This window comes from Hemicordylus capensis, chromosome 5 (assembly GCF_027244095.1).
Source record: "Hemicordylus capensis ecotype Gifberg chromosome 5, rHemCap1.1.pri, whole genome shotgun sequence".
NCBI lineage: Eukaryota > Metazoa > Chordata > Lepidosauria > Squamata > Cordylidae > Hemicordylus > Hemicordylus capensis.
The window spans coordinates 219,418,341-219,445,037 of record NC_069661.1 but is presented as its reverse complement, the minus strand read 5'-3'; the positions used below and the strand labels follow the sequence as shown (position 1 = coordinate 219,445,037).

Sequence of the window (26,697 nt, the reverse complement as noted above, 5' to 3'; positions counted from 1 at the left end):
ACACTTCACTCTACAGTAGGCCAGTTCTCCCAGCTGTCTTAGAATTGCAGCATCATTATAAGCCATAGATGTCTGAGCTCATGCATGACTCGTTTGTAAAAGAAGCAACATGTATTGGCAGTAAATAGCCAATCAGTTTCCCAGGTATGACTATTTTTCCCAAAGGTTCAAAGGGCATATTAACTTCATCTATGGTTTGTCTCTCCTAAATGAGCCCAAGATTTCTGCAAGACTGACACTCAATGGTTTCTTCTCCCAGAAGAAATGTTAATGGAGTTATTTATCTGATTGCCTGTGATTCCGCCCCCCCCCTCCCCACCAATACTCATTTAGTACATTTGATAGGTTGTAAAGATGTATGCTTCCTTTGCCTGAATAGCCTAACCAATTTACTGGGTCTATACATTGTTTTATATACATATATTCAATTCTCTAAAACCTTCCCCCCACCCCCACCCCTTTCCAGTTAATTAGTGTACCTTCTTTGGAACTGCATTCAGTTATTAAAGATGGTGGATAGAGGTGACCGACCCAAATTCTGTCCCCAGCATTTTATTGAGGGTGGACAGAAAGCTGCCAGGTTCCCAGGCAGGGTTCTTCCAGTTGTTGCTGAACTACAACTCCCATCATTCCCAGCTGTTGTTGAACTACAAATCATGTCCTCCTGCCTTAGGGGATGAGGCCACTCTGGGAAGAGCACCTGCTTGTTTGCTTGCAGAAGGTCCCAAGTTCCCTCCCTGGCATCTCCAGATAGGGCTGGGAGAGACTCCTGCCTATAACCTTGGAGAAGCTGCTGCCAGCCTGGGTAGACAACACTGAGCTAGATGGACCAATGGTCTGACTCAGTATATGGCAGCTGCCTATGTTCCTATGACCCTGTTTAGGGTTGTGAGAACAGCCCTTATATGTTATGTGAACACAGGAAGCTGCCATATACTGAGTCAGACCATAGATCCATCTAGCTCAGTATTGCCTACACTGACTGGCAGTGGCTTCTCCAAGGTTGCAGGAATCTCTCTCAGCCCTATCTTGGAGAAGCTAGGGAGGGAACTTGAAATCTTCTGTTCTTCCCAGAGCAGCTCCATCCCCTGAGGGGAACATATTTCAGTGCTCACACATCTAGTCTCCCATTCATATGCAACCAGGGTGGACCCTGCTTAGCTAAGGGGACAAGGCATGCTTGCTACCACAAGACCAGCTCTCCTCCCTGATGACCATGAATTTGCAATTACATGATGGCCATGAATCTGCAAGGTACAGTAAAAACCCATCCTCTGAAATAGGGTTTCAGTTTCCGCACAGCTACAGGCATTTCTCTGTAGGAATGCCAAAACCTCTTTCAAATTCAACTTCTTTATCAAAACCTTTCTCCTGAAAACATCACTTCAGCTGCAACTGTGATTTTGCATCAGCACTGCTGGCAGTTCCCATTGTGTGAAGCCTGGATTTCTGCAGAATGCCACTTCCTCTTGGCAGTCTGAAGGAAGTTGCATTAAATTTGCATAATTGTAATCTGTTACATCAAATTCCAGTAGTCCCAATGCTGCTATTTCAGTGGACAAGTGGTCAGTGAGTCAGATGTGACTGATCAGGACTGTGTGTTCTTTCAGCATTAAAAAAAAAAGTGCTCTATAAAGGAAACCCACTTTCTGAGCACAGAGGACATTACGACATCTAAACAGATTGGCATAAGTTCCTATCTGGCATAATTTGATTGGATACCCAGGGCCAAACTACAGATTACTTTTAACACAAGCATTTGGTTCTGTGTGACTTGATTTTGTTTTCTAAACAGCTGTGCTGCAGATGTGGAAGTGGGATCCAGATTGTGGTTTTGCGGGGAGAGGGGAATTAACCTTTGCTCCCACCATGGTCCCAGTCCAATCTGGATGAGGGCCCCCTGCAGCTGCTCTCTATCCTTTGAGGAAAACTCTCATTGGTGCCAGTGGGAAACTTCCTTCCTGTGGCGAATACCAGCTGCTGGACCCTTGATTCAGATCGGGACCATGGCAAGAGGAAAGGATGTAACGCTCCTCATCCCATACCAAGATTCCAATCTGGATCAGGTCCCCCCTGCAGCTCCTATTTGGAAAAGAAAAGCAAGACACACAGGACCAAAAGCACACGCGAAATGTTATGTGTAGGTTGGCCCCATAGTTTGGGGTGGCTGAGTTTGGGGTGGCTGAAGGCAAGTTTGGGGTGGCTGAAGGCAAGAAAAGAAGAATTAAAAGAGGAAATGGGTTGATGGCAGGAAGATGGGCAGCAAGAACAAAGAGCCATTGGGAGGGATGCTGGGGAGGGCACTGAACTCTGGTCAGAAGTCTACTGGAAGCCTTCCCTAGCCCTGTTGTGATTTCTAATCTTTCCCCAGATTCCTCCCAAATATTTCAAGCTTCTCTCTGTAACCAAGAGGAGGGACTAAAGTCAGTTCTACCCATGTGGCAGAATGAGATGCTAGAGTCTCGAAGTGGTAGACTACATCAAACGACAGGTGTGGGGGGGGTGCCATTTTAGAATGTTCCCCCATGTAAAAAGAAATCTCTCTGCAAAGAGAAAACGAGAGGGAAATTCTAGCCCAACCCTCTCTCAGCTGTAACATTTTTCTACTATATATATATTTTTTAAACACAGAAGAGCATTCAAAAAAGTGATCCTAACCACCTTATTCTGTTGCATGTAGAGACTGTTTTATTCCTCCGAGCACTAGACCCATTTCTGTGGACCACAATTTTGCATTGTTCCCAGTGCATATGTCCATTAGAACACTCCAAGGCTATAGCTATGGTTTGGGTAAATTCCCAGTTGCCTATTTCCATCTACAGCTGCATTCTCACAATCACAAGAATCCTGGTTAAAAGGTTGATCAGGATCAATAAACTTCACACAGCAGATTGTGAGAATGCAGGATTTCAGGGCAATCCTGGTCAATCTGCTCTGGTTAACCAGCATAGATAACTCGAGTGGTTTGTCCAAGATTGCCCTGAAATACTGTGTTCTCACAATCGGCTCTACAGGGCTTGCAGAACTTGGTTAGCCTTTTTACCAGCATTCTTGTGACTGTGAGAGCTCAGCCTATGTGTTTATTCAAGCAAACATGGTTCTTGTGGGTGGGTGGGTGGACAGACTGTGTCTGTGGATGCCCACAGAGGGCACCAGTCACCCCATACTATGCCAATGTGATTAAGCTTAGGCTATTGCAGGTAGACAGGAGTGAAAGTGAAAGTGGTGAGATATAACCTGTTTGCTGGCACCTTTTATGATGTTCTTTCTCTTTATTCATTTCTCTCTTTTTTTCTTTTCCCCCGAGGCAGAATTTGTTTGATAGCATCAAGAACGAACCTTTCTCCATCCCAGAGGATGACGGAAATGATCTCACCCACACTTTCTTCAACCCCAGCCGAGAAGGCTGGCTCCTTAAACTAGGTAACGTTTGTCTTTTGCTGACAATCTCCCCACAGTCCTCCACCCTAATTAAACCCTCTCTCAAGGAACGTGACAACATCTCCTCATTAGTTTAGGACTGCAGCAGACAGCCTTCTGCTGTGGTGGGGTGACAGTGACCCCTGGTGTTCATTTCTGCTATCTATTCCATAGAGATTCCCTTTTCTGAATGATGCGCCGGCAGCTTTGGGCTAGGATGAAGGGAGGAGAGTTTCCCCTGCCCTCAACTGGGCTGGCTATTTGTCTAGATCCTTGGAGCAGGGGAAAAGCAAGATGGGGAAGAGGGCTGCTGGGGAAAATCTTTGGAAAGAAACCTAGGGCCGGTGTGTTCAGGGATCAGATTCAATGACATGGGGGCCCTGCTTATGGCTTCGCAGTTGGAGGTCTTTCTTGGCTGTCCCCAGGATCCAGGGTGAATCTCTTGAGAGACAGGCTAGGCTAAGGAATTGTGCATTCAATGACTGAGATTTCATGCCGCCTCCCACAGGCCGTAGGGGCCCCACCCAGGTTGCCATGTGGTCCTAAGGCACCATGCATGCAGCCGCACTACAGCACAATTGTGCAAATGCTGATGGTTTCACACATGCACTTGTGTGGCAATATGGCCACTGGAAATAAGGGCGTATTGCCGTGCGACTGTGTTTCCAAAATTGTCAGCATTTGCATAATTGCATGAATGATGCCTTAGAACTGCACAGCAGCACAGGCAGGGCTCCTACCACCCATGAGACCAGTGAGCTGGGCTGAGATTCGAGCCCACATCGAAATTCAACATTTTAGCCACTGCACACCAGGGCCAACTCCAGAGTTCAAGGAGCCCTTGCAAAGTCCACTGGGCTTCCACTTACCTGGATGGGCCCTGTGAGAACCACTCCACCACCACCACCGAGATGAGCATGGGGGCAGGGGCGGGGCGGGGCAGGGCGGAGCGGTCAAGGATCTGCAAGGGATGCCTCTGCAGGCCCTGGGCCCTCCGCAGATGCTCAGAGAGGCCAGCCCCTAATGTCTGCCCAGCAGCACACCACCGTGCTTAAACTGGCCACAACACCATGAAAATGAACATCAAGTGTTAGATTTCTCCACATCTAAGCCCTATTCAGGAGCCACCTAATGGTGCAGCGGGGAAATAACCTGCTTAGTGAACAAGAGGGTGCTGGTTCAAATCCCCGCTGGTATGTTTCCCAGACTATGGGTGCTTCCCAGACTATGGGAAACACCTATATCAGGCAGCAATGATATAGGAAGGTGCTGAAAGGCATCATCTTGTACTGGGCAGGAGATGGCAATGGTAAACCCCTCCTGTATTCTGTATTTTGAAAACCACATGGATCTGTGGTCGCCAGGGGTCGATACCGACTCAATGGCGCAACTCTACCTTTAAGCCCTATTCAGACATTCAGGTGTTCAGCTGTCTGTACGTGTGTGCATGTGTTTGTGGGAATGATTGTGCATGTGTTGATTTTAAAAGTAAGCCTGCATACAGGTCCCTCAAATGCACAGTACTAAAAAGGAAGTGTATCAACTGTACATGGCCCCTGCTAACTGGGCAACTGACCCTATTCAATCCCAGCATGGTATACCTCCTCTAGTGGCTGTTACTGCTTTAAATTAAAAAAAAAAAAAAGATTGTGAGCAGTCTTCCCTGTAACAAGGATTCTCAGATGTTGCTGACAACAACAACCTTCCATCCCAGCCAGCTGGTTGCAAAAGCCTTATCTGTTTTTATGAATTTTAAATGTTTTGTTTTATGTTTTAATCTGTACACCGCCTACACTAGGCAGTATAGAAATGCAATAAATGAATGAATGAATGAATAATTAATTAATTAATTAATTAATAACATAGTTTGATTCTGTTTGCTCTAGGAGGCAGAGTGAAGACCTGGAAACGCCGTTGGTTCATTTTGACTGATAACTGCTTGTACTACTTTGAATACACCACGGTAAGGGCTGTGTTCCATTGGAACAAATCTTGTCCGAGAGATGCAGTTCCAGAAGATGAAAAAACAGTACCCTACTGTAGTTCATCACTGGCATTAGAACCCAGGCAGAACAGGAATCTGCCAGAGGCCTATGGATGTTTGGATGGTCCAGTGAAGGTCAAATGACATGATACACATTTATCCAGTGTCCATACAATACAATGGCCCAGTCCAGGGAAGGTCAAAAGTACACATGTACTTTGGCTCTGTGTGCTTGTTCATTCTAATCTAAAAGCAATCACACTGGGAGTGGGATGGATCAGGTGTAGAGGACAGGTTAGAGTCCACACACTGTGGTCCCAATCCTGATCACAGTCTCACTGGGGTTTGATCTAGGATGCTCCTGCTACTAAGTTCATTGGTATAGCTTGGGGAGATTATAATTTCTATTGTTTTCTAGGATAAGGAGCCTCTGGGGATTATTCCACTAGAGAATCTGTCTGTTCGGAAAGTAGATGACCCAAAGAAACCAGTAAGTTACTGCCATATGTGGCCCTTGGTTAATTAACACTTCCTTGCCTGCTTCTATCAGGGTTGCTGAACTTCGGCCCTCCTGCAGATGTTGGCCTACAACTCCCATAATCCCTGGCTTGGGATTGTGGGAGTTGTCCAAAAACAGCTGGGGGACCTAATTTGAGCCGGCCTGGGGATGCCCCCCCCCTGCTTGCCCCCTTCAGTAGCTTTGCTGTAGTGTGGAAGTGGGTGGAAGAGAGGAAGGTAGCTAGTTCTCCATCGCCTCCTGCTATGCAGACATTGGCTGGGAAAGAGGGGGAAAGGGATGAGGGGAACCCTTCTCTCAATTCAATGGGCAAACTTTACCATTCTTCAAAGCCCCTCCCCCAAGAGTAATGAAATGAACATAGGAAGATGCCATATGCGGAATCAATCCATTGGTTCATCGAGCTCAGTGTTGTTTGCACTGACTGGCAGCAGCTCTCCAAGGTTTCAGGCAGGAATCTCTCCTGGCCTTACCCGGAGATGCCAAAGATTCAACTTGGGGCCTTCTGCACACAAAGCAGGTGCTCTATTTTTGTTTCCATTTTTATTTTATTTTTACATTTAAATCCCACTCTTCCTCCAAGGAGAGCAGAGGTGGGAGCGTATGTGGTTATGTGTATTCTGACAACAACCCTGCGAGGTAGGTTAGGCTGAGAGATAAGTGACTGTCCAGAGTCACCCAGTGAGTTTCATGGCTGAATGGGGATTTGAGCTCAGGTCTACCCAGCGTTTAAGTCACCACACTGCGCTGGCTTTACCATTGAGGTATGGCCTCATTCCTATGGGCTAGCTTTGCAGTCATAAGCTCTTTGCTGTCTCCAATCTCCCATGGTTGGGGAAGGTGATTGAGAGAGTGGTGGCTAACCAGCTCCAGGCGGTTTGGGAGGAAACTGATTATCTAGACCCATTTCAAACTGGCTTTAGAGCGGGCTATGGGGTTGAGTCTGCCTTGGTCGGCCTGATGGATGACCTTTACCGGGGAATCGACAGAGGGAGTGTGACTCTGTTGGTTCCTTTGGATCTCTTGGCGGCGTTCAATACCATTGACCATGGTATCCTTCTGGGTCGCCTGGGGGAATTGGGGATAGGAGGCACTGCTTTGCAGTGGTTCCACTCCTATCTCTCAGGCAGATACCAGATGGTGGAGCTTGGTGACAGTTCCTCTTTAAAATGGGAGCTATTATATGGAGTCCCTCAGGGCTCCATTTTGTCACCAATGCTTTTTAATATTTACATGAAACTGTTGGGTGAGGTCATCAGGAAATTTGGTGCAGGGTGTTATCAGTATGCTGATGACACCCAAATCTATTTCTCCTTATCATCATCATCTTCATCATCAGGAAATGGCATTCACTCCCTAAATGCCTGCCTACGGGCAGTAATGGGCTGGATGAGGGATAACAAATTGAAGCTGAATACAAGCAAGATGGAGGTGCTCATTGTGGGGGGGGGGTTGTCGGAATTTAAGGGATGAATTAGATCTTCCTGTGCTGGATGGGGTTACACTCCCCCAGAAGGAACAGGTACGCAGCTTGGGAGTGCTCTTGGATCCAGACCTCACCATGGTATCTCAGGTGGAGGCTATGGCCAGGAGCGCTTTCTATCAGCTTCGGCTGATTCGACAGCTGCGTCCATTCCTTGAAATGAACGATCTCAAAACAGTGGTGCATCAGCTGGTAACCTCCAGGCTCGACTACTGCAATGCACTCTACATGGGCTGTCTTTGTACGTAGTTCAGAAACTTCAGTTAGTTCAAAATTCGGCAGCCAGATTGGTCTCTGGGGTATCCTGGAGAGATCACATTATGCCTTTTCTTAAGCGGCTGCACTGGCTGCTGAGATGTTTCCAGGCAAAGTACAAAGTGCTGGTTATTACCTTTAAAGCTCTGAACGGCTTGGGTCTGGGTTACCTGAGAAAGCGCCTTCTTCTGTATGATCCTCATCGCTCATTGAGGTCATCTGGAGAGGAGGTCTGTCTCCGGTTGCCACCCATACGTCTGGTGGTGACTTGGAACAGGGCCTTTTCTGTAGCTGCTTCTGGTCTATGGAATGCACTCCCGGCAAATACCCGCAGTTTAGGCTTGCTGTCGGCCTTTAAGGGAGCCCTAAAAACCTATTTATTTGGCCTGGCCTTCCAAGGCTTGTAAAGTGTTGTTGTTTTTAAATGTATTTTAATTGGTTTTAAATAGTTTTAATCATTTTTGAATTGTTTTTATATTGTTTTTAGCATTGTTTTAATTGTGGGGTTTATGTCTTTTAAAAGTTGTTGTACACCACCTAGAGTCTCTGGATGGGGCGGTTTATAAATTTAATAAATAAATAAGCAAGCAAGCAAGTCATAAGCTTTGAGGTTTGGCTCAGCTGCACTGAATACTATGGGTCTTTCCCCCTATATCTCTGAATACTGCTATATTTCCCCCTTATATCTCCACAATGAAAAGGGCTAGAAACCTACATGTTTTTCTGAAGGAAAGAGGCCTGGAATTTCCTGAGGGACTCAGACCCCCCCCCCACAAGGCCCTCCCTTGCAAAAGCTATGCCTTTGGTGCTCTTGCTTCTCCCTATCCCTTGCTGCTCTGCTTTTAAGGGCCTCGCTCCACAAATAAGAGAAAACACAAGCACATTTTTGTCAGTCTCGGCCACATACAAACTTTACAGAAACATAATTGAGAGGATGCACTGAGAGAAGACTTGGAGATCTGAGATCTCAAAAGCTTATTCAGGAGCCTTGCTGCACATTGAAACAGGCACCTGAAATCCTCCAATTACTTTTCTAGGTAGGTATCTTCCGACATGGATGTCAGCCGGAGGAGTACACCTGTCTTTAAAAAGAAACTTGAGAAGCAGTTCTTTGTTATGGATGTCTAGCCTAATCAAGATCTTCAGGCAGCCCACTCTTTAGCTGCGCCAATCAGGATGATCTTATCTGAAAACAACTGTAATGCTGAGGGGGTGGGGGAGGAAGTGGTGTGAAATCAGAACAAAAGATTCCTACCCGTGGCTCTTATCTGAGATTGGAGCATATCGCGTCCAACAGAGAGCTTAATCACTTACTGTGACTAGTGTATGTCTGACAGAGATAGGTACCATGTCTCTGCCATGGGTTTTTCCCTCTCAGATTGGGGTCCCCAGATGACGTTGGCTGGGGTGTTTAGCTATACTTGAACAAAAGGGGTGCTGTAGTGGTCAGAGTGTTTGGACTAGGACTAGGGAGACCCTGAGTTCAAATCTCCTTTCGGCCATGAAACTCACTGGGTGACTCTGGGCTAGTTACTTCTCTCTTGGCCAAACCTACCTTGCAGGGTTACTGTCAGGATACACATAGCCATGTACACCACTCTGGGCTCCTTGGAGGAAGAGTGGGATATAAACATAAATAAATAATAAAATGTTCCTGGGCCCCTGAGGGAGAGGGGGCCCACCAGCTGAGTGACAGTTTATTTGTTCTCCCCTATTTGCCTCTCCAGAGAAGGTGGTGGGGAGGGGGAGAGAAACCCATCTTCACTTTTTTTGTCCTGACACCTTGCTGTGCCTCTGGTTGTGGACTACAACTCCCATCATCTCCAACTTCAGCCACTGATGCTGGGGATGATGGTAGTTGTAATCCAACAACATCTGGGACCCAGATTTGAAAACCCCTGCTCTACCAGGATTTCAAATTATACTTGGTGCCACATCTAGAAGTTACGGAAAGAGGAGAGGAGAGGAGAGCTGGTCTTATGTTAGCAAGCATGACTTGTTCCCATAGCTAAGCAGGGTCTGCCTTGGTTACATATGAATGGGAGACGATGTGTGAGCACTGCAAGATATTCCCCTCAGGGGATGAAGCTGCTCTGGGAAGAGCAGAAGGTTTCAAGTTCCCTCCCTGGCTTCTCCAAGACAGGGCTGAGAGAGATTCCTGCCTGCTACCTTGGAGAAGCTGCTGCCAGTCTGTGAAGACAATACTGAGCTAGATAGACCAATGGTCTGACTCAGTATATGGCAGTTTCCTATGTTCCTAGTAGAAAAAATGGAAGCGGTTAGCTAGCCTTCCAAAGCTGACAGCACACCATTGAACTTTCTGCACATCTTTTGGGTGTATCGTGTTGACAAGGCAACAAAACACGTGATCCTTGCCAAGGATACAGAAAATGATATGCGCTTCAGCTGGGCAGTCAACTAGGAACACAAAGGAATTCCTGGCCAGCATGAAATCTTTCATTAAAAATTTGATCTTAAGGCTGCAACCCTATGCACACTTCAGCTGGGAGTAAGCCCTATTGTACTCAGAGGGATTTACTTCCAAGTAAATAGGCATATGATCAGGTTGCACAGGAATTACTGAGGCATCTCCACCTTGACTTGAGCCATATTAAGTGGCATTCTGAGATGACACATATTCTGAAGACCCTGGTGTAGGATTGTACAAAGACAGCCACTTGGTGGGTTCAAATGAAAAATTCCAGACCATTATGTATTCCCTCCTCCCCGCTCCCTCTTCCCCTGCCTTGTCTCTTATGCACACTGCTTAATTAGTAGTTTCCTGCTGCTTGGTAAACCATCGTTTGCTATTATATCAGGCTGGCAACCTGTGTTTGTATGAACCCCTGTGAACCAGCAATGAAAACCAGAATCCAACCTCATTTCCAGTCCTGGATTGGAAGGCTCATGAGAACGTTAGCTTGCCAATCTGAATACCATGGAAGCTCTAGGTTGCCAAATACCAAGAAATTATTAGTCAAGTGGAGCAAAGGAGGGAAGGGGGACACATGAGTGCTTTGTCCATTAATTGTTGTTTGATGTTTCATCTGCATTGATCCACTGTGATGGAGTGGCTGGAAGTTGGTTTTAGGTGCTACACTTAGGGCAGGGCTGCACAATCTTGGCCCTCCTGCTGCTGTTAAACTACAACTCCCATCATCCTTGATCATTGACCACGGCAGCTGAGAATGATGGGAGTTGTAGTCCAACAGCAGCTGGAGGGCCAAAGTTGTGCAGCGCAATAAATTCTGGGTTTTGCTGCAAGTTGCCAGCACAATCTGAGGTGCTGTACAGACAGACACTCAGGTTATTTCTCTCTTCCCTTCTGCATTTTACTATCCGGCTGCACATCAAGCAGGGAGCTCATGCAATGTGGCACCGCCACCTGCTGGCCAGTTTCTGCATTCAGTGATTTTAATTATAAAGTGTTCTATCAAGTTGGTGCTGATTCCTAGTGACCACAGAGTATTGTGGTTGTCTTTGGTAAAATACAGGAGGAGTTTACCATTGCCGTCTCCCGCACAGTATGAGATGATGCCTTTCAGCATCTTCCTATATTGCTGCTGCCTGATATAGGTGTTTCCCATAGTCTGGGAAACATACCAGTGGGGATTCGAACCAGCAACCTCTGGCTTGCTAGTCAAGTCATACTGTGGGTTAAATAACTGTGTGCAGGGGCTGGCCAGCAGGTAGTGCTGTCAAAATTGCATGAACGCCCTGTTTGATGTGCAGCCAGAGAATAAAATGCAGAGGAAAGGAGAGCAACCCCTGCTAACTTAGTAAAGAGGCACCTTTTAACATGGTGCTTCTAACATGTTTGTTCACAGCATCCAATATTCAGAGGCTTGCTGCTTTTATATATGGAGGTTCCATTTAGCTATTATGGCTAGTTACCCTAGGGGTAACTAACCACCCAGTATTTATTTATTATTTAAAATAATTATATCCCACCCCTCCAGCACAATACTGATCTTGGAGGCTCACAACCACAGCTACCCCTGCTAACTTGGCAAAGAGGCACCTTTTAACGTGGTGATTCTCTTTATTTAGCACGGGGAGAGTAACTGGCCCTATCCACCCCCAGCAAAATACCTCCAGTGACTGTTGCTGGTGTCTGTCCTATGTTTCTTTTTAGATTGTGAGTCCTTTGGGAACAGGGAGCCATCTTGTTTATTTATTATTTCTCTGTGTAAACCGCCCTGAGCCATTTTTGGAAGGGTGGTATAGAAATTGAATAAATAAATAAATAAATAAATAAATAATAATTAATAATAAATAACCTGCATGTCTGTGTGCAGAGCCAGTCATATTGCACAAGCAAGTTGCAAGAAAGCCCAGAATTTATTGCAGTCTCGACAGACTCTTAGATACGAAGCTCAGTGAATGGCCTTTGGCAAGTCACCATCTCTCAGCCTAACCTACCTCACAGGGTTGTTCTGGGCAGGAAAACACTGAGCCTGTTCTCACTACTACAGATTCCTGGCTAGGAGAGGGCAAAAAGGAACCTGAGGTCCTGGGGCAGCGGGAGTCCTCACGACTCAGCAGTTCCAAATCTGGTAGATCCACTACGTAGGTTAAGAGTAGCTAGGAAAAAATGGAGCCCGTCCTACCTTTTTGGTTTGGTCATCTGCAGCACTGGTGTGTTTTAAACTGTCCCCAGGCTGCCAGTGGCCATCTTAACCATAGAGTTGGTTGGAAAGCAGGTCAAGGAAGCAGAGAGCTGTTGCCGTACTAAGGGCTCCCTCTCTGCTCTTTGTTGTTGTTGTTGTTGTTATTACATTTATATCCCACTCTTCCTCCAAGGAGCCCAGAGCGGTGTACTACATACTTAAGTTTTTCTTCCACAACAACCCCGTGAAGTAGGTTATGCTGAGAGAGAAGTGACTGGCCCAGAGTCACCCAGCTAGTATCATGGCTGAATGGGGATTTGAACTTGGGTCTCCCCAGTCCTAGTCCAGCACTCTAACCACTACACCACGCTGGCTTGTGTAATGCATTGTGGGATAGTGGCAAAGCGAGCTCAGGTTTTTCTTCCATCCCAGAGCACAAGGTAGCCCAATCACATGGGAGGCACAGGGTAAGAACATGCTTCCCCTCCAGCCCACTCCCATATGATTGTGAGAACAGGCTCACTGTTTTGAGGACCTTGAAGAAACTTCAAGATACAGATGTGCCAAATAAATAAAATGGCAGCTTCTACTGCAAAGACCCCACAATCCAGATAAATTGCAGTCAAGGGATGAGATATGAAATGATTTGCCTGGGGTCAAGCAGTCAGTATCAGAAAAGGATGTAAATTCTAAGTCCTCCATTCAAAATCCTTGCTCATTTATCACATGAGATTTCAGTGGCTCTTTTCTCACAACCAGTGAGAAGAGCTTCAGGTGGGTCTGTGGGGAGAGCGGGCTTAACCTGCTCTCCCCACAGACAAGCAGCCTTCAAGCCCTGGGAGGCCAGATTGGCCGCCCACATGACTGCTGGCTCCATGACAGAGCCAGTGGAGGCTGCAGAGATTGGAGGCCGCATGGTCCCCAGAAGTTCCAGGATGCCCCATGCAAGACCCCCAGGAACAGGAGGCTTGTTTCAGCCTCCCGGCAGGGGTCTCCTCATGAGTCGCTGTGGCAAGGAGCCGTGCTGCAGCTGCACACAACCAGAAAACCTGGGTTAGTGGAGTGCTTGCTCCACTAACCTGGGTTACGGGAAGGGCTTCTTTGGCGGGCTAGCTGCCAGAGAACCACCAGGCTCACCCATGAGCCTGGTGGTTCTCATGATGGGGGAAAACTGAGCTGGGCTCCTTTAGCCCAGTTTTCCCCCATCATGAGAAGAGCCTCAGTGTTTGGATGTGAAGATATAAAGGGTGGTGCCTTTTCTGCTTTAACCTAAAGCGTGTGCTTTAGGTTAACACATACACACCAGAATTTGTACCACTGCTGATCCTCCACCTCTAACCCCCTTCTGCATTCTCCCCTCTCAGAATTGTTTTGAGCTCTTTAATGCAAACTGCAAGGGACAGAAGATCAAAGCCTGCAAGACTGATGGAGATGGAAAGGTGGTTGAAGGCAAGCACCAGTCCTACAAGATCTCTGCAGCCTCACCAGAAGAGCGCAACCTGTGGATTGAATCAATACGGTGGGAGAGGAAGACAATGGGATTATATGAGGGCATAATGATGACATGGGAAGAGATGAACGCAGCAGGGCAAGTTGGATGGGAAATGCTCAGAAACAAGATGTATGGGAGGTTTACCTCAATTAGTGTGAGTCTTTGAGAGCCAGTGTGGCACAGTGATTAGTGTGTTGGACTAGTACAGGGGGGACCTGGGTTCAAATCCTCACTCAGCCATGAAACTTGTTGGGTGACTTTGGGCCAGTCACACTTTCTCAGCCTGACCTACCTCACAGCTCTGTTGTGACTGCAAAATGAGGGAGGGAAAGCACCCTGCAGTCTGCTGCCTTGGAGAAAGGATGGAATTAGGGGTGTGTGAGCCAGCTCGGTTCAAGCCAGGCTTGACGTCGAATCGGGTCAGTTCGATGGGTTCAGGGTCGAACCAGACCAGCTTCAGCTAGTCCAAGTTCAAACCAAGCCGGTTCACGGGGTTTACTTACCGGATTCCCCTTTACCAGTAAAGGGGCAGGGGGGTTCCCTAAACCTAGAGGGAAAAGGAGGGGAGTCATTTAATACTTAACAGTACTGCGGGGGGCTAGTGGGGGCGATGCAGCTCCCACCCCCACCCCCACCAGCCTTCCCGAGAGTATCCCAGGCCACCGCCGGCCCTGCCCAAACTAGGGCTCTGGGGGAGGCCAACGGGGGAGGGGGAGCCACCACCTCCCCCACTGCTGCCACTAGTATTGGTAAGTATTAAATGGCTTCTCTCCTGCCCACTGTAGGTTTAGGAAACCCCCTCTGCCCCTTTACTGGTAAAGGGGAATCATCACTGGATTTTACTTTGCCAGTAGATCCCCAGAACCGGTTCGACAGTCGACTAGAACCTAGCCAAGTTGAATCCGGTTCCGATTCAAACTGAACTGGCCTGGCCAGTTTTGTTCACATCCCTAGTTGGAATAAACATGGAATAAATACAAATTAGAACAAAAATCTGGAGTCTGATATGGATCTAAGGTGTAGCTCACACATCCATGAACTGCACACATGTTTGTTCATCATTTGATTTCTCATCACCTGTGAGGTGTCTGACAGCTACATATGTGAACTGACTCCACAGCAAAGAATTGTGCTTGAGTGGATGTAAAAGTTTTGCTTATTATGTTGAACCTATGGTGGCCCATTCACACATGGAAGTTAATGCAACAAGTGAGGAAAATGCATGGGAGAAGCAGGCATAACACTTGCATTTGCACTGAGGATATTTTTAAAAATACTGGGATCACAAGTAAGAAGATTTTGGTGGTGAATGTTGTCAGGAATAGATCAGTACAGACAACTGACAGCACATCTTGAAGTTCAGGCAAAACATTTTACCCACGTTCATCAAAGTGATTAGAGTACCAGGGGCAGGAGGGATTAAAGGAGTGCTGACAAAAACACACAATCCACATTCAACAGAGGTATGTTGTGAGTCTGAAAAAAATAATTTGGGTGTTGTTCTTTTTCAGCCGCTGCCACATCCCTTCATTAGTACTTCCTTGTCCCCCAAATTTGGCTTCCAAGCTAAACCTCTGGTCATCAGTGCAGCCTATTGCTTTTCCAGGTGAAAAGGTGGTGGCTCAGATCTACACAACCAAAGCTGCCATGGAACAGAGAGCTGTGTGCCCACTTTGGCAACCTTTCCCACCAAGGCTGTGTGCAGTGGGGAGGACAAAATTCAGGGTTCCTACCTTCTCCTCAGAGTGTCCTGTAACTTTGTCCCTGAGGGTCACACAGCCCTCAGGAACATGTTTCCATGTGTTGCAGAACACTTCTGGAAGAAGGAGCAATGGGAGAGCTGGTCTTGTGGTAGCAAGCATGACTTGTCCCCAAAGCTAAGCAGGGTCTGCCCTGGTTGCATATGAATGGGAGACTTGATGTGTGAGCACTGCAAGATATTCCCCTCAGGGGATGAAGTTGCTCTGGGAAGAGCATAAGGTTTTCAAGTTCCCTCCCTAGCTTCTCCAAGATAGGGCTGAAAGAGATTCCTACCTGCAACCTTGGAGAAGCCGCTGCCAGTCTGTGAAGACAATACTGAGCTAAATAGACCAATGGTCTGACTCAGTATATGGCAGCTTCCTATGTTCCTGTGTTCCTATGGGTGACATTTGCAACACACATTCTGCAGTGCAAAGAAGTATGTCCCTTAGGGCAGCACAACCCTCAGGGACATATTTCTTACAGGGAGATCTGAGGGGAAGGTAAGCGTGCTGTCAAGTCGATTTTGACTCCTGATGCCCACAGAGCCCTGTGGTTTCCTTTTGGTAGAATACAGGAGGGGTTTACCATTGCCTCCTCCCATGCAGTATGAGATGATGCCTTTCAGCATCTTCCTATATCGTTGCTGCCCAATACAGTACCAGAGGGGATTTGAACTGGCAACCTTCTGCTTATTAGTCAAGCATTTGAGGGGAAGGTAAGAATCATGAAATTTGCCCTTCCCACTGCATACCGATGGGCAACACGCAGCTAGTCATGGTCCTCAGAAGTCAGCACACAGCTCATGTTACACACCTGCTTTAGTAGTCTGGATCTGACTTGGTGTGTTTTCATTGTTTGTAAAGATTGATTAAAGATTGTGCTGTCAAGTCGGTATCGACTCCTAGCAATCACATTCCATGTGATTTTCTTGGTAGAATACAGGAGTAGTTTACCAGTGCCTTCTCCCGTGCAATATGAAATGATGCCTTTCAACATCTCCCTATATCACTGTTGCCCAGTATAGGTGTCATTGTTTGTAACAGCCCTTTAAATCACCTAAGCCTCTTAGCTTCTGTCATAAGAATATAAAAAGAGCCCTGATAGATCCGACCAAAGGTCTGTCAAGTCCAGTGCACTTCTTCCCGCAATGGCCAGCCAGATGCATCCTGGAAGTCCATAAGGGCACAAAAGCTACAACCCTCTTCTCTTGTTTTTTTCCCGCCCAGCAGCTGACATTCAGCAACTGTGGGCACTGAAATTCCACAGAGCTCTTTTTTGGCCCATTGCAGCCAGAAGCGCTCTTACCCCTGGACTTCTAGGCTGAAGTCCAGGGCCTCCACAGCACCTGGGGGGCCCCAAATCCTCCTACCCTCCCCCCGGGTGGTGTGGTCACCTGGCCGAGCATGCTAATCCTTAATTTGCAGGGGCGGGGGGCCCTCCAAAGGCCTTTAAGTCCAGGATCTAAAATTACCTAGGGGCACTTCTGATTGCAGCTTCGAGTCCAGAGATTCTTCTGTAGGCTCAGAGAGTGATCAATACTTTGCTTTAGAAAAGAAAAAGCCAAGCCCTGAATTCCAATCCTATTTTTCTTTATTCCAGAACCAGCATCACTCAAGACCCCTTCTATGACCTAGTCGCCGCTCGTAAGAAAAAGATCGCCAGCAAGAAATGATCTCCGCTAACGTTTATTTCAAGAATATTGCCTCCTGCTGAAAATTGTCAGCAAAGGAAACCAAGGTACCCCAAAATTCCTGTCTGAGACAGAAAGATAACCAAAAGACCAATGATGAACTGCCTTCTCTTTCTACTCCCTGGGCCAGCATCTGAAGAAATGGAGACTGTTGCAGGAATTATGGCCCTCTTGTGTGTACAGACAGCAGCTCTTAGTATTTACCTTATATAGAGTGAGATTTGGATGCCTGTGTTCCTTGATCACCAAGCCTGATCAGATGGAACCTGGAGGATGGGCGGGAGCGGGGTGGGGGGGATAGGGGAGTCCTCTTAACATTTCCAGAGCAGTGGCCATGTCTTTTGTATATTAAGAAAAATCCAGGCCCCTGAATGAATACTAAGTAAGCAGAAAAGACTTCTGCACATGCAATCCTGGCCAACATGTTCTAATGTATCCCTAATGGTGCAGTTGGAATATATATAATATATAATGGAGTGAATTCATTTTGGAATAGCGGTGTGAAGGACAGCTGGCAGGATGGGGGAAATGATGTAGAGTTGGGCCATAATATGCATTTTTAATAATATAGTATAATATTTTTAATATTATTGACTCACTGAGCTTGGCCTGTGGAACTGCTGCCAGATGTGGCTTCTCAGGACAGAACCTTCCAGCTAGCCTGACTTTAAAGTGAACATGCAGAGAGTGGCTAGTGCCTCTGATCTTCTAGCTGGCTTCCCTGGCAGTGCTGGAACAGACAGGAATTGTGCTAGCACAAGGTAGTATGCCTTGGTCATCATATGTTGGACTGAGTGAGTGAGTCACTAGTCCAGAGCTAGGAGACCTGGATTCAAGTTCCACCTCTGCCGTGATGCTTTCTGCAGCCTCAGGTAAATAACTTACTATCAGCCTCAGTTTCTCATCCATACAATGGGTATAAGAGTACCTACTTCACTGGGTTGTTGTGAGAGCGATACATATAGCACAAAGCACTTTGTGAATCAGATGTGCCATGTAAATTATAACCATGAGCAAAGGAAAAACTGGCACATGGCAAATCCTTTCAAGAATGAAAAGGTGGATACAAAAAAATTTGTTCCAATGCATACTCACCGCATACGCACATGCACTGATCCTATGGGGGGGGGCAGGTGTGGGGTGGTGGTCATCAAACAGATGGATAAATGCCAAGTTTTCTTTTGAAATAAATATGTGGAAAAACATCTTGCCGTCTTTTATGTTTGCAGTCTTGTTTTGTTTTATCAACACCAAACAGAAGCAGTAGGCGTGTTATACTTCTGTTGTTCTCATTCCTTTTAATCTGATGAGTCCCAGCATTTTGTAGGCCAGATCTACCACCTGGCTGTTTTCAAATTAGCTTGATGCCACCTAAGGACACAGAAGACATAGGCCAGTGGATAAGAGGAGTGGGATTAAGATCTCCATTTGGAATCGCACCTCTGCCACTGGCCCACTGAGTGACCTTGAGCAAGTCACTCATTCCAATTTTGCAGAGGAGGAGGTGAGGTTAAGAGTATTACTGACTGACCTCAGGGTTACTGTGACAATCTGTGATAGAAGGATTGCAAAACTAACAACAAATTCTATAGAAATTGTGTTGTATCTAGGCACAGGAGATTGTGCACTGTCCCCTTCAGGACAACCAAGTCTTTAAACCCTTCCCTTAGAGTAGGAAAAACCTTGTTTTAGACCTGGGTAAGGAGCCCTAACACAGAACTGTATATAATTCTGTGAATAAATAAGCTAAGTTGCCAATATCTATTCAGAGCATGACACGAGTAGTCAAATTTCAACAGAGAAATGATAGACACAACACTAATCAAAGTGTCACGTTTGCCACAAGCTCACAGCAGTGCAGAACAGATACACATAACACTGGATGCAGAACTGAGCTTCCTCAGAATCTCCATTTTCATATTGTTGTTGTTGTCCTTTGATAGGATGCAAATTTCTAGCCCTTCTGCTTGCCAAGTCCTGCTCGGAAGGGCATGGACAATGCCCACTGATATCTTAGAAGCCACACGTGGTGAGATAAGATTTGGAAGGGGCAGGACAGCTGTGCCCAGCAAAGCTGTTGACTTTTCTCAACTGCGAGCAGCACAGAATAAATGATCCAAAAGGAAAAAAATATGCTCAATTGGCAGGATTTATACAGGCAGTAGAAACCAACTTTGCTTAACTCAGATTTTGAGTTACTTGGTGCAGACTTTGGGTATGATATTGCAAAGGTAGCTGCCCTATACCAAGTCAGACCACTGATCCACCTAGCTCAGTATTGCCTACAAGGACTGACATGATGCTCATGGGTAACAGAGCAGCATATGCTGTACCAACTGGCAAGCTGCATCCTTGTGGTTTATCCCACTGTGGCAAAAGGGAGTAAGCATGGGGATCAGTAGCGGAGCCAGCCAAATGGCGACCTCTGTTCCACCAAGCCCAGAGGCCCCGACAGTGACACCCCGTGTGTGTGACATCACACGCACGGGGGTATGGCTCAGGCTCTGGAGAGCCCCCAAAGAGCTTTCCCCTTCTCATTTCAAATGCTGCCTTACAGCATTTATTTCCCTTCCTTTGCCTCCCGCGAGGAGCATTTATTTCCCTTCCTCTGCCTCCAGTGAGGGAGAGGAAGGGAAACAAATGCTGTCAGGCAGCAAATGCTGCCTGAAATGAGAGGAGGAGAGCTCACTCGAGCTATCCTAAGCCCGAGTCACACACCCCATGCACGTGATGTCACACACAAAGGGGGCGTGGCCTGGGCTTGGGATAGCCCAAGCGAGCTCTCCCCTTCTCATTGCAGGCAGCATTTGCTGCCTGACAGCATTTATTTCCCTTCCTCTCCCTCGTTGAGATGGGGAGGACTGGGGTGGGCCTTCTGGCAATTGAGCAGGGGCAGAGCCACCATTGGGCCAACGGGTTCAAAGAACCCGGGCCGGTGACCAATCAGGAGCCGCGAGAGTGGCCCCAACACGCTTCCCCGCGGAGCGTGCTCCCCGACGTCAGACGTGGGGGCCGCGCGGCCCCTTCGGGCACTAAACTAAGGCTGGTGCTGCGTTTGTAGCACCAGCCAGGAGCGGCTCTTCCCTGCAAAGAGGGGGCTCTTCCCTGCTTTACTATGTATAGGCTTGCTGTCTGTTCGTATGATCAGGGTTTTGACACCGTCTTGTAGATGGGAACAGCAAGGTGCGTCTGCATAGCCACAGCCTGTTTCGGATCTTATCTTGACGTTTCAGGGTTAAAACGTTGCGTGTGTGTGGTGAAATAGTAGCTGGTTTTCTGAGTTTTGAGAACAGTTTGCAGGCATGCTGGGATTACTCAGAAGTAAATGATTTTGTTCAATGGGCTTCCTCCAAGGTAAGAGTGCATAGGATTGCAGCTGTAAAAGTGTGGCTTGCTTTTAGCAGTGTGTGTGTTGCCGATTTCTTCTTCTTTTTTGTACAAGTCCGCAGCCCTTGCGCAAATTCACTGGGGGGGGGCAGGGGGAGGGTAAGCTGTCAGTCACCTGCCCCTCCTCACCTTCTCCCTCAGGGAAGTGCCCTGAATGCAGATTGGTGCGGGGTGAGGGGTTGCTACTCCCTCTCTCTCTCTCTTTCTCCTCAAAGCCTCAGTGAGGGAGGTAGTGGTGTAAAATCTGAAGCAGCTAACTCTAATTGGCTTCAAAACATTCGGGCTAGCTGTCGGCTTTTACCCCACTTTCTCCCGCACAGTCTGGAAAGCACCCAGTTGGGACAGTGGCACTGCTGCGTCTGTGTACACCCTGCGCCCCTGCTAAATGAGCAGAGAGGAGCCTTTTAAAAATAGAGATTCTCTTTATTTATCTGGGGGAGAGCAATTGTCCCTGTCCATCCCCAGCACAGCGTCCCTCAAATGGCTGTTGCTGGTGTTTACCTTGTTTCTTTTAAGAGCCATCTGGGGACAGGGAGCCATATCTATCTATCTATCTATCTATCTATCTATCTATCTATCTATCTATCTATCTATCTATCTATCTATCTATCTCTATGCAGACCGCTTTGGGTACCTTGGTTGAAAAGTGGTATATAAATATTTGGTGCCATATTTGTACACAGCAGAGGTGGCACCAGTGTATTGAGGCACCATTGCCCTTATGCACCAAGTCAGCCCCTGGCTAGCAGCAGCCCTCCAGGGCTTCAAATGGATATTTCCTAGCCCTAGCTGGAGACACCAAGGAATTGAACTGGGGGCCTCCATCATGCAAAGCAGATGCTCTTCCACTGGGCTATGGTACTTCCCCAGCAGATTTTGGATGGGAGAGTGGGTGGGTGTGGAGTACAAGCAGTCCTGATCATAATATCCACTATGCAATGGTGGTGTCCAGAAAACTAATAAATGCAAGACCTGGAGAGGACGACACATCCTGGAGATCTTGGCTGATCTCCCTATCTCCATTTGCAGTGGCTTCTCTTCTTTGCTTTTCTGTTTGGCAGAGAGCCGATCCCCATTTCCTGGCTTTTCTCCCCTGCCTTCTCGAGTTTTATCTGCAATCCCAGCTCTCCTTTCTCGCCTCTCCTCCTGAAGGGGGCTCTGTCCACAAGGAAATCCACCACGGGAGCACTGCGCAGCCACTTCGTCTATATTTTTTCTTCCTCCCTTTGCCAATGCAACAGGGCAGTTGAATTAATTCCAAGAGGCAGAAAGAATGTATCTTAGAGTCAAGGCACGTGCAGGCCCGGGAGAAGGAACATGGAGGTTTTCTTCTGATGACGGCAGTGCGCTGCTCTTTCTTGCCTCTAATGACGACGATGCACTCACGGCTTTATTTATTTATTTCGGTGGTTAGTGCATGTCACAGGCCTTCTCCTGGCAAAAGAACAAACCCACCACACGGGCACACTCACCAGCTGAAACCCCTATAGGCTTCAGGCTGGCTAAGCAGCGAACGGCAAGGGCAGAGTATTTTACTCAAGTAGAAATAAATCCTTGAAGGTTGGATAGGCCAGCAGCACCTTTACTAGCCTGGCTCCAAACCAGACACTCTTTGCAATGTTTAGGCTATACACTAGCACAAGGTTTTTTGTTGGTTTTTTTTGCTGGCGGCTGCATAATGAGGAGCTATTCTTAGGGGCACAAGCAGTCTGGCTGCGGTTCTTTGCTTCTTCCTAGAGGCTGCTGCTGCCAGAATTCATCCCAGGTAGCATGATCGGTTTGGGTGCTTCCCTTTCCCCCTGAGCGATGTTGAATGTCTAAAATGGGTTTTAGCAAGGCTAAAATCCACCTGCAAGGCAACACATTTAAAGGGCTGCTATGTCTTTAACAACTGCATATGCTGTTAACTGAGCCAAGAGGCCCTTTTAATGTAGTGACTTGCTTATACTTAGCAGTGAGGGAAGCAACTGGCCCTGTCTAGCCCCAGCACCTAGGCACCTAGGTCATTTGGTCAATGGCACTAGGTCATTTTGGAGCCTGGACCTAAAGGCCTTTGGAGGCCTCCCTCCCTGGCAAATTAAGCATAATTATGCTCCACCCAGGCGACCAAACCACCCAGGGTAGACTAAAGAGGATTTGGGGGTTCCCAGGGGCTGTGGAGGCCCCTGGACTTTGGTCCCAAAGTCCAGGGGTAAGAGCACTTCTGGCCCCAGCACAGCATTGCTCCAGTGGTCGTTGCTGGCCAACAAACAATTACTGTAGTCAGGGAGCCACACAAGGTTGATGGGGGCTATCACTGCCCCCACCCCCGCCCCGGACCTTACCATGAAGAACACTGATCTATGTAAACCACTCTCAGTACTTTTGTTGCAAAGCGGATAGAAATATTTGTTGTTGTAGTCAGTAGGAATGCAACCATCGAAGCTTTCTCCATCACCCTATCGACATGCTGAGAAATGTTTTCACCGGTTGGATTTCTGCCTGTGATGCAGCTGTTAACGGCACACAAACCTCGCACAGCTTGGAGTGTTGTTCTGGAGACCTGTCACAGTAGCAAGTCTTCTTTGGAGCCTGCATCCCTTGTTCTGCATTTCCTTGGAAGCCTTAGTCGATCATGCCAGGTGGGTGGTTTCTTCTGTCCTTCCATTTTATGTATGTGTCGGACGAGCAAGTGATGCAAAAGAGGAGGGATATGAAAGGCTGTGGAGGGCAGGAGGTCACCCAGTTCTCTTGTAGTTCACATGGATACAAAGAGAAGGAATGTGGGGCTGGCAAGAGTTTCTTATTCCACAGGCTGAGCAGAGGAGGTGAACGAGCCATTTCTTTGATCTCCAAGGGCTCATTGACAAGAAAGCTAATTTTTCATGTCTTGCAATGTGTGCTCTGCACTGTCAAAAACTTCCCACTCTTCTGAATGCTCAGAATTCCCAGCGGCAGCACTCCTAGGCTTGGCTTTCTGTAGAAGACAGAGAGTTCTGCTTGTATATTTGTAAGCAAAGGAACTATTGCAAATATGCCACCTGTGGAGGCAGGCATCCCTACAAGAGAGCCACTCTACTATCAAATGCCCAGAGAGAGACGCTGCACCCCAAGGGACTTTGCTGTTGGCCAACCCACAGCTCTCTGTCATTGCATCTTCAAAAACTGCCTTTTCTCACACATACATCTGCCCCCTCTACTAGGAACAGGTGCATGGCTAGGGGAGAGGGGGCCCATGTTCACCCCTCTCTCTGGTGGCCCCTCTGAGTGAGGAAGATAATGAAGAAAATAGGGATGGGTGGAGTTGGGGGGACCTTGGTTGCTGGAGGCTCCATGTTCTTTGAACCGTTTCACTCAATTATAGCTACACCCCTGCCTAGGAACATAGGAAGCTGCCATATACTGAGTCAGAGCATAGGTCCATCTAGCTCAGTATTGTCTTCACAGACAGGCAGTGGCTTCTCCAAGGTTGCCGGCAGGAATCTCTCTCAGCCCTATCTTGGAGATGCCAGGGATGGAGGGAACTTGGAACCATCTGCATGCAAGCTGGCAGGCGCTCTTCCCAGAGCAGCCCCACCCTCTAGGGGGACATCTTCCAGTGCTGCTCACACATGTAGTCTCCCAATCAAGTGCAAACCAGTGTGGACCCTGCTTAGCAAAGGAGACAACCCATGCTTGCGACCCCAAGACCAGCTCTCCTCCTCTGAACCTGAAGGGTTGTCAACCCTGTGAGGTAGATTTAACTGAAAAGAAAGCACGATTCAGACATCCTCTGGTATACATGTGCAGGTGTTTGTGCAGCAGGGGCGGCTTCCCTACAAGGAAGGTGAAGCAATGGCTTCAGGTGGCGAACATACCACAGGGTGGTGAGTGCAGGCACCCACCCTCCAGCCAGGCATCGTCCACCTGCCGCTGCTTCTCCTCCTCCTCCTCCTCTGCCCTTGACTGTGGGCTTTCCCAGCCCCCTCATTGGCCTCACCCCTGCTTTCCTTGCAGGTCTGGCCTTCTTTCCCCTTACCTCTGCCTCTTAGAGGAGAGCTGGTCTTGTGGTAGCAAGCATGACTTGTCCCCATAGCTAAGCAGGGTCTGCCCTGGTTGCATATGAATGGGAGACTACATGGGTGAGCACTGTAAGATATCCCCCTCAGGGGATGGAGCCACTCTGGGAAGAGCAGAAGGTTCCAAGTTCCCTCCCTGGCTTCTCCAAGATAGGGCTGAGAGAGATTCCTGCCTGCAACCTTGGAGAAGCCGCTGCCAGTCTGTGAAGACAATACTGAGCTAGATAGACCAATGGTCGGACTCAGTATATGGCAGTTTCCTATGTTCCTATGTTCACTGCGGTGGCTGTGTGGAACCTTCATCCAGCAATGGCGGTGGGGGCAGCTGCTTTGCCAGCTGGCCTCTCGTCACTCTCCACTGGGATGCTTTGCAAACATCCACATTCTCGCTCTCTTGCTCTTTCTCTCTCCCTTCCATCCAGCACCAAACCTGTTGGTGCCGAGGGAGAAAGAGAGCAAGTGGAGCAATGCTTGCTGGTATTTTCAAAGCATCACAGCAGGGTAAAAAGTGAAGCCAGCAGGCAAAGGGCTGGCAGTGATGCGGGAAGCGGGGCGGGGGGGGGAGGAGGCGGTATCAGGGCAGTGAGGCAGGGTGTGGGGCCAGCAATAGGTCAGGGTGGCATTGGCTCTGACTGGTGGGTGGGTCCAAGGGGAAGGGGGGCAGCGGCTGGGATTTGTTTGCTTCAGGTGTATACCAGTGTTAAGCTGGTGCTGCCATATACATGACATTGGTTTGGGTGAATAACAGTACATGATGAGTTCATTTTAAAAGTGAACCTGGATACAGGCCTCCTCAAATGCAAAGTACAGACAGGACATGTACAGCTTTGTGTGTGTGTAACATAAGATGTGAAGGTGTATACAGATCTGTACCATGCCTACACGGTATACACTTGGTACATGCATTGAACATACCATGGGACTAAAGCTAGAGTGCCTGGCCCAAAATCACCCAGCAGGCTTCATGGCTGAGAGGGGATTTGAATTCAATTCAATTCAATTTATTGCGGCCATAGGCCATACATAAAACATACAAAATAAGAAAGATTAAAAACAAAACATACCAACAATAGTATAGTACACAGTAGTAAACAGTGGCTCCTAAAATTTGGATCTTAAGCAGGATCTTAATCTAATAGCAACATAGAAGAATTTAGCCACCACTTTAGTAATCTTATCATCTTGATCCTCGAGACAGAAATTCAGATAAAAGGGGTCAGCTCTTCCTGGGAGATTATCTAATAGGGGGAATATGAGCTCTTTCCCGGTGTCAGAGTACACGGAACAATAAAGCAGCACATGCAGAACTGTTTCAGGGAGGCCTGCACCACAGGGGGATTTGAATTCAAATCTCCAAGGGCAAAGTCCAGCATTTTAAAAAAATTGTTTATTATTAAATTTGTATTTCGCCTTTCATGAAAACAATCCAAAGGCAGTTCCGCCTAGCTATTAAGTTAAGTTGAGATTTTCAAACCTCCATCAGGGATGTCTCCAAGGGATAGTAGGTGTCTCCCCCTCCAAAAAAAATTTTTTTGCTCCCCTTTTCACTCCCCCATCCACCAGATTGGAACTTTATAGCAAAATGTCAGAAAATTCAGTCACAGTATATTGTGGTCTTACAGCTTGAATCAATTATTTCTAAAGGCCTCCATTGTTTAAAGAAGCCTCATTCATCCACTCCTCGACCTCAGAACAAGCTGTAACCAGGTAGGTAGGCGCCTGTTCCAGCCTCCAAGTAGCCAACCCAACCCCTTAGTTCCCTTCCTGGCCAGGAACTGCGCTGGAGGTGAGACCATGGGTTCAGGGGGAGTACAAGGTCATCTTCCCAGCATATTGCCGTTGGCCTGGTACTAACCTCCCTCCCCACCCCAGTCTTTCCTGCCACATGGTCTTGAACATGAAGAGAAAACAACCTGGAAAGCAGACTGGAAGATTTGGCCTGGCCCATTTTCTGAGTGTCCGCGTTCACATGTAACGCAGAACTGGAGGTTGCCGAAACCTCGGTTAATTTTTCAAACCGTGAATCGCATCAAAAACATTCATCCAGCCACAGTCCAGCAACTTCTGTTTTCAGGGCAG

At 47.6% G+C, this 26,697-nt stretch overlaps 2 protein-coding genes across 15 annotated transcripts in view; one reads left to right on the top strand and one right to left on the bottom strand.

Annotated features, from left to right (window-relative positions):
• The window catches only part of CYTH4 (cytohesin 4), a 135,582-nt gene extending 117,183 nt beyond the window's left edge, over window positions 1-18,399 (top strand). For 12 of the 14 annotated variants that reach the window (XM_053252396.1, XM_053252399.1, XM_053252393.1 and 9 more), the window contains 5 exons: window positions 3,312-3,423; window positions 5,307-5,383; window positions 5,823-5,894; window positions 13,634-13,857; window positions 17,104-18,399. In XM_053252396.1, coding sequence (XP_053108371.1) covers window positions 3,312-3,423; window positions 5,307-5,383; window positions 5,823-5,894; window positions 13,634-13,857; window positions 17,104-17,176 — 558 coding nt within the window. In that variant the 3' untranslated portion in view covers window positions 17,177-18,399. The remainder of the gene's footprint in view (window positions 1-3,311; window positions 3,424-5,306; window positions 5,384-5,822; window positions 5,895-13,633; window positions 13,858-17,103) is intronic. The other 2 variants (XM_053252394.1, XM_053252407.1) reach the window with 2 other exon arrangements.
• RAC2 (Rac family small GTPase 2) overlaps window positions 1-26,697 on the bottom strand; it is a 206,188-nt gene that overhangs the window by 105,632 nt on the left and 73,859 nt on the right. The gene's annotated exons all lie outside the window — the stretch shown is intronic.